A 7,847-nucleotide genomic window follows, 5' to 3' on the forward strand; every position below is an offset into this window, starting at 1 on the left:
TTTCACTTTGCCTTCATGCTTTTGCCACAGGCTGTCCTCAAAAGACCATCTGTTCTGCAGATGACAACACTAGGCAATGTGCGTAATTGCACACCACATCACGTAACACTTTCTTTTGGCATTTGCGTGCATTCCCGTTCAATGACTACTTTCAATTCAATGATTGTAGATCTCGCCGTGTATATTACACGACGTCAGTGTGAGATCAGGCGGTGGCAAAACGATAAAATTTGGGTAAATTCTATTGCATCTGAAAAAGAGACATGTGGGACACTATATTTACATAATGCTTCAACCTTCTGTCGCACTCACCACTCCCTCGATTTCGGCTGTGAGTCTGCGAAGAGTCTCAGAGATCTGGATCAAAACGTCACCTGCAGGGACAACAATCAAAATGAAATTGATCAAAGGTTTGCATGAATGCTTTTGGCTGTATATAACAGAACAACCTGTCTATGCTATCATTGCTTTTCCACATTGTGTTAGGTAAGACAAAGGCCTGGACTTCAAGGCATTGTGTTCTGTATAGCTCACCCACTATATGAAGTTAATATTAATAATTAGTTAAGAAATCATGCATGTCAAAGTCCAACAAAGTTGTCATTTAAAAAGTATTTTGAGGAACATAAATAACACACGCCATGGAATTTAGATGATGCACACACAAACAAAGAACATTCCCAAATCAAATGGTGACTTGCATTTTAGTTATTAAACAACTGTGCAAGAAATAATGGTAGACATGGTTACTGGCAGTGTTGTGAGTGTTTAACATCAATGAAATAGTCTGGAGGTTTAAGAGTGGTGTGTTAGCCAGTAACATTAACCCAACAGGAAACATTCGGCAATGGAAAAGTCAAGTTAAAAAATGTGACTCCCGGTAACAACTTTTCCATATCAAGATGACCGCAGGTGGCTTTCCTTTGGCCTCATTAGTGCATGTGTCACGGAGATTGGCGTGTGTGTGTGTGTGTGTGTGTGTGTGTGTGTGTGTGTGTGTGTGTGTGTGTGTGTGTGTGTGTGTGATAGAGAGAGAGAGAGAGAGAGAGAGAGAGAGAGAGAGAAAGAGAGAGAGAGAGAGAGAGAGAGAGAGAAAGAGATTTGAGTAAGACCAGCCATCGGCTGTGTGTGTGTGTGTGTGTGTGTGTGTGTGTGTGTGTGTGTGTGTGTGTGTGTGTGTGTGTGTGTGTGTGTGTGTGTGTGTGTGTGTGTGTGTCTGACTGTGCGTGCGTGCGTGCGAGCGTGCGTGCCCGTGTGTCTGGCTGTGTGGTGACTAACAAGCAGGGTCCACACGACACGGCACACACTCGATTCGACCGCTAAATTATTCACCGCGCCGGCCCCACTGTCACTTGAGCGCCAGTCAACCATTCCACAGCAACACATGACCTGCACCACAGCAGCCATCTCCCATGATGCTCCACAACACACCTTTTCACTGAACACAGCAACAGCGTTTTTACAATGTCTGGCAATATTGCTTACCTGTCAAGCTGAAGTGTCAGGGGTTAGGCTTATGCTGGTGTACACCAAGTGCAACCTACGCCACCCAGGTAGCTGAGGTGGTTGAAGAAGTTTCGCCATGAATTTGCTTTATTCGCTCTGGACGCGGAATTGACATGTTTAATTTAGCTAATCACATAACGGCTCTGGCTTGACAGCCTGGCTGGGACATGAACGTTCCAATTGGTTTTGAACGTTCCAATTGGTTTTCACCGAACCACATCATTCATTACCATAAGATTAGCTAGACTTTGTTGAAATTCTCTCTGGTGGCTCAGTTCGCTCCGCTCCTGGCGAATTCGCTCTGGTAGCTTTATTCGCCTTCCCTCCATAGAGAAATAATGACTTCTGCCACTCAAGTAGCGTAGGTCATGCTTGGTGTACACAAGGCATTAGGGTTATGTTTAGGGTTAGGGTTTGGGACTACATTAACAGACCACAACAGTCCATGCCCTTCAACATACCTAAGGAGTTTCAACGGAGCACAATGCTATGACAGTGGTATGACAGCTAGGGTCAGTGGCTACCTCTAGAGTTACTGTAGGTTTACAGCAATGGTCTCCAAATAGAGGCCCGTGGGCCAGATTAGGCCCGGGCATGGCAAACATTTGGCCCGCCATGGCGTTGGACAAAATGAAAACATATGTATGCTATCTGTGGCCATACGATTGGGCGATTTGTTTGGCCCTCAATTGCACTACATAATTTGGCCCTTGGGGAAAATAATTGGAGACCAGGGCTTTAGGGCCACGCTAAAAGGCCACAATAACCCATGCTCTTCAACACACCTAATACGGAACACCATGTTATGATTATGTTTAGAAGACTTTCACTACAAAGACATTTTACAATGTTCCTAAAACGCGCCCTAATATTGCATGGCAGTCTCTGTCAGCTACTGACTTCCACAACGCCATAGTAGGAGACATGCCCATGATCAGTCATAATACACCGTCCACTGACCACAACAATATCATTACAACGTCTACAAAAAACGCCTCAAATACACATTGCACTACAAAAGACATTTTTTTTTCATCACGTTCCTAAAATATCACTCTAATATTGAGTGGTAGTCAGCCATATTGCTACAACACATGACCATGCATATGTAGACACAATGACAATGCTTTTACAACCACTAGAACCTCTAATATACAGTACATAAAACTGTAAAAATAATATTGCAGGAGGGCGCCGTGACTATATTTCGCCCAGGGCCCCCAAATGGGCAGAACTGCCACTGGCGAACAGGCTAAGTGCCTCTGCACATCTGTTCCGACACCACTGCAGAGCACGTTCGCTTGCAATAATTCCGACAAGACACAGAGCATGGATAGTCAATGGGTGACTCAGACAAAATAGAACTCGTCCCTAATCACCAGCGGACGTTCGCAGACATCGCCATTCGCCACCAGTGTGCGGGGTTGTATTGATTGAAAACAATGGATCAAACTTTGGCAGAGTAGTGCTCTGCACTTTGGAGCCGATACGGACAGAAATACTTGAGCACATGCCCCAGTGAGTGAACTGGATTTTCTACACAACAGAAGGTGGCTCATGTCGATGAAGCAGCCCATTCCCACACAACAGCCCCTGCTCCACAACACACCTCCAAAGTTTTGCACACAATAAATCAAAGACGCTTTAACAATATACTCAAAACTAATACGAAAAACACGAAAACTTTCTCTAAATGAATGCTACACAGGCTAATACAGGACCACAGAGTGGGAACTGAATAGTGTTTGACATACGACAGATGAGACTGAAATGTCAGGCCGCAATTTCTACCAGCATCCTTGAGTTCAAAAGACACAGGATGACAGAAAGATGGCTGCCTTTCCATCCTCGCAGCACAATATTTCAGATGGACTGACTGTTAAAGTGCCTCAGACGTGGGTGTGGAGGGAGAGATGCTTACTATCCTGGCAGCAAGCCAAGGCCTTGAGGAGAGAGAGAGAGAGAGAGAGAGAGAGAGAGAGAGAGAGAGAGAGAGAGAGAGAGAGAGAGAGAGGGTGTGTGTGTGTGTGTGTGTGTGTGTGTGAGTGTGTGTGTGTGTGAGAGTGTGTGAGAGAGAGAGAGAGAGAGAGAGAGAGAGAGAGAGAGAGAGAGAGAGAGAGAGAGAGAGAGAGAGAGAGAGAGAGAGAGAGAGAGAGAGAGAGAGCAAAAGAGGGGAGTGTCCAAAGGAAATGAAAGCTCACATTTGTTTAATCTTTGTTTATGTAGCCTACATTCTTGTTTCAAAATACCTTACCCTCAGGCTTGATTTAAAGTGTTTGAAGTAATGACAACTTAAGGCCAGAACACCATACTGTAAATCATATACTGTAGCTTCCTTACACACACACACACACACACACACACACACACACACACACACACACACACACACACACACACACACACACACACACACACACACACACACACACACACACACTACTACTACTACTTCTGTACTACTGACAGTACTGTACACACACGTTGTCTTACCTAGTGAGCGGGACGATGCTGTATGAATAGCCTGCTCGCCCATTTTAGCGATAGCACTGAAGTAGGCCTCACTGGTCAGCGCAAGAGCTGTCAAAAAACATGCACACGGTCAACCCTAAGGCTGGACTGGACATCTGGCATAGCGGGCATCTCCCGGTGGGCCCCGCACCACAGTGGGCCCATATTTTCAGAAATGTAGAAAGGGACCCACGAGGGTGTGGGGCCCATTGGTGACTCAGTTCTGCGCCGCTAATTATGAGGAGCCACTTTCAGACAAAAGTGCCCAGGCCCTATTTCTCCCCCAGCCTAGCCCTGGTCAACCCTCCAAGAGACAAATGATGGAACTCTCTGTTCTTCAACATTCAACTATTCTATTCAACACGGGGCAGCCATGGCTCAGTGGTTCGAGCGCTGGCCTTTAGATCAGAAGGTTCAAATCCCACCTTTACCAGCACCTTCATCCATGGCTGCAGTACCCTTGAGCAAGGCACCTACATTGCTCCAGGAACTGTAACCAATACCCTGAACCTAAATAAATGTAAGTCGCTTTGGATACAAGTGTCAGCTAAGTGTAATGTAATTTATTATATGGTGTGACGTCATCGGTCGAATGCTCCATTAATTTCAACGGGGCTCCCCAACGTTCGCACGTCTGTTATTTTTCGATAACGGACGGGTTGGTCTATAACAGACCGCTGTCAATGGCAACAAGACTTTTCACTGCTAAAGCGACTTTTCAACAAGACTCTAATCAGCTGCTGTGATAGACAACACCTGTTGTCCTGGCTACCTAGCTGTTGCCAAGCGGTGTTCCACAACGGCACTGTTTTGTTTTGCGCAGCAACAATCTTTTGACATTAAAAACTAAAATAGACTTAACATTAAATAGGCCTAAAGAAATGTCCCCGCCATGTGTGAATCATTTAAGTATATCCATATAATAAGCGGGTTAACTTTCGGCGAGTCGGTCGCTTTGTGGAATAGCAGCACTTCAGAGAGAACAAGACCCCTCCGCTCCGCGTCAGGGTCTAAAGATTCTCTCTGTCGTGCTGCTATTCCACGGTAGCGACCTTCTCGCCGAACGTTAACCCTTACGTAATTGCTATTCATTTCAACCAATGAATTCTCTTACCTCACTGCTCAATGCAATAGTGGTCAAAAACATGCACATACTGTACAGTATGTAGTGTATTTCTGTTTGTGCATAAATTGTACACATCTGCATACTTATTAATACTGAATATTTATGTTAACGGGCCATTAACCCTCCAAGGGACAACTGCTGGAAGTTATGGCTCCAATCTTAGTTTTTGTTGTTATTGTTTTCACCCTGCTATTCATGTTCATTATATTTTGCTTCAGTCTGAAGTTTTTTTTTTTTTTTTTAAAGGCTCTTCAAATGTCCTAACACACATACAGTACACACAACATAACAGTGGAAGCATGTCATGATGCAAGCAAGCACACTTGATTAGTTAAGTATGCTTAAATACATGCGGATAAATGAAACCAGCCAGCGCGAGCCAGGAAAAGAAAGCACCCCCACCCCCCCTCAGCATCACCTTACAAGATTACCTAGAAGAACAGGTGTGCATGTCCCAGGACACGCAAATGGGACGACTACGCAAGTATGCCATCGAATAACACTCTTCTCTCTTTTGTTTCAGACATGAAAAACAATGGTAACACTTTTCATTTCAATGGTTCACTCTTACATTGGATCTACCACATTAGGTACAGTGCAATAACCAGTGTCACAATTTTTAATACCATGTAATATCAGTGTAATAGCATGTGCCAACCCCAACCCTAACCCTAGATGTAAGTACAAAATTGGTACATGGTGTTACACTGGTATTACATAGCATTAAATATTGTTACACTGGTTATTACACTGTACCTAATGTGGTAGATCCAATAGTGAACCATTAAAATAAAGTGTTACCAAAACAATTTGTTCTTTACCTGACATGTTTCGACAGTGTAACCTCTGTCTTCAGAAAATCTTCAGATCAGAAAATCACATGGATGGAAGTTACACCGTCGAAATATGTCAGGTAAAGGATACAACTTTTCCATGTCTGCCGCAAAAGAAAAACGTAAGACTTGTGATTTAACATTTAGACATAATGAACGCAATACATCTATTCTCTTAGTCCTTCACAAGAGAAGAGTAGAAGAGCTGAAATGAAACAAAACTTTATTAACTTTTTTAATTATAAACTTCTGTTAGCCTGACACGAGAGAAAAAAAGGGAGCTTAGACTAATTTAAGTTTACAGATGTAAATGTGAGAATGCACTTACATTAGAATGCTTTGACGTCTATGCAACTATGCCATCTAATAACATACTTCTCTTAGTTCTACACAAGAGAGTAATACTCTAAACTAGTTTAGTGTTTAAGTGTTTAATAGTGAGAACACCGACACACAGAGAGACAGTGTAAATGTCAGACTCAGAACACGCACGCACAGAGAGTTTAAATGTGAGAACACACTTGCACTGAAATGTTTCTAATAAGATACTTCTGTTATATTAGTCCTACACCAGAGGAGAGAGTAGCGACACTAATTTTAGTTTTAAGGCTGTGAATGTGAGAACACACTTACATTGGAATGCTTTGACATAGCTGTTTCCTAAAGTGACCAGCTTCTGTAGGCCGGGGTTGAAATGATCTGTCAAATTCTAAACAAACAAACAAATAAAAAAGGCCATTAAGCTTTAGTTCAGAAATATCAACTGTAGAGAGGGCCGTCATCTGACAGAGACATGATCGATAGGCCTATAGACTTTGAAAAAACGATTTAGCAATTCATTGTAATCCACTTACAGAGTAGACATTGAGGGTGGAGCGGTGAAGATGATCACTGTTACTTGCTGACATGGTGGCCTGATGCTGAGACCACAGACTCTGATGGAGGCAGGCATAAACAACACAGTGAGGAGTCCGCACACTTAGAATCCTTTTTGTTGTGTTTTATTTTTTCATGGCAGGATAACGTTTCGACCTCAGAATCTGAAGAAGACTGTTGAGGTCGAAACGTTATCCTGCCATGAAAAAATAAAACACAACAAAAAGGATTAAGTGTGCGGACTCCTCACTCTGAAAACTACAGTTGACCTTCGTCCTGCACCTTTCCATGGGATGTGCACAATCCTCTCCTTCAACTAAGCATAAACAACACAACATGATAAAAGATCTCCTTCCTCTGAAAACCATGTTTACTCGCTCCTTTTGAAATAACCCCCACGACTCTGAGGAAAACTTCAAACATTGTTGAATTAAATGCTGAGGTAAAATGTGAAAGCAAGATGAAGGTCTACACACTGCCAATTTAAATATTTAAAAAATATATAAAATTAAGAAGACATTTTGACCCTGGACTCTACAACATATACACAGCTTAAACATCCATTGTTCTCTAAAACACAAGTCTAAAAAAAAACAGAGGAAAAAAATGTACACAGTGAGTACTATTGAGTTGGGACCAAGTAAATTTACGAAAAAAAGAAAAAGAGCCATTTACCTGTGCCAGGTAAGTCACCTGTTGTTGCAGGTCCAGCAGCTGTTTTCCCACGACAGTGCACGGTAACACTGCCACAGGTATATTATGTTCAATTGGCCAATAATGTCCCTTCTCTCTGTCGCGCGCTCTCTCTCTCTCTCTCTCTCTCTCAGACCCCCCCTCTCTTTCTCTTGCTCAATTGGCCAATAATGTCCTTCTCTCTCTCTCTCTCCCTCTCTCCCTCTCTCAAACGCCCCTCTCTCTTTCTCTCGCTCCGTAATGGCTTCTTTTCAGTCCTCCGTTATCGCCTCATTTCACAGACAGTGGGATGGAGGGATGAT

At 43.2% G+C, this 7,847-nt stretch overlaps 1 protein-coding gene across 1 annotated transcript in view; it reads right to left on the reverse strand.

Annotated features, from left to right (window-relative positions):
* Window positions 1-6,884, reverse strand: part of baiap2l2b (BAR/IMD domain containing adaptor protein 2 like 2b) — a 31,727-nt gene extending 24,843 nt beyond the window's left edge. The window contains exons 1-4 of the mRNA XM_063202421.1: window positions 6,831-6,884; window positions 6,610-6,685; window positions 4,000-4,086; window positions 313-374 (exon numbers count right to left, since the gene is read on the reverse strand). Coding sequence (XP_063058491.1) covers window positions 313-374; window positions 4,000-4,086; window positions 6,610-6,685; window positions 6,831-6,884 — 279 coding nt within the window. The remainder of the gene's footprint in view (window positions 1-312; window positions 375-3,999; window positions 4,087-6,609; window positions 6,686-6,830) is intronic.
* Between the last annotated feature and the right edge of the window lie 963 nt (window positions 6,885-7,847).

This window comes from Engraulis encrasicolus, chromosome 1, assembly GCF_034702125.1.
Source record: "Engraulis encrasicolus isolate BLACKSEA-1 chromosome 1, IST_EnEncr_1.0, whole genome shotgun sequence".
NCBI classification, from domain to species: Eukaryota; Metazoa; Chordata; class Actinopteri; order Clupeiformes; family Engraulidae; genus Engraulis; species Engraulis encrasicolus.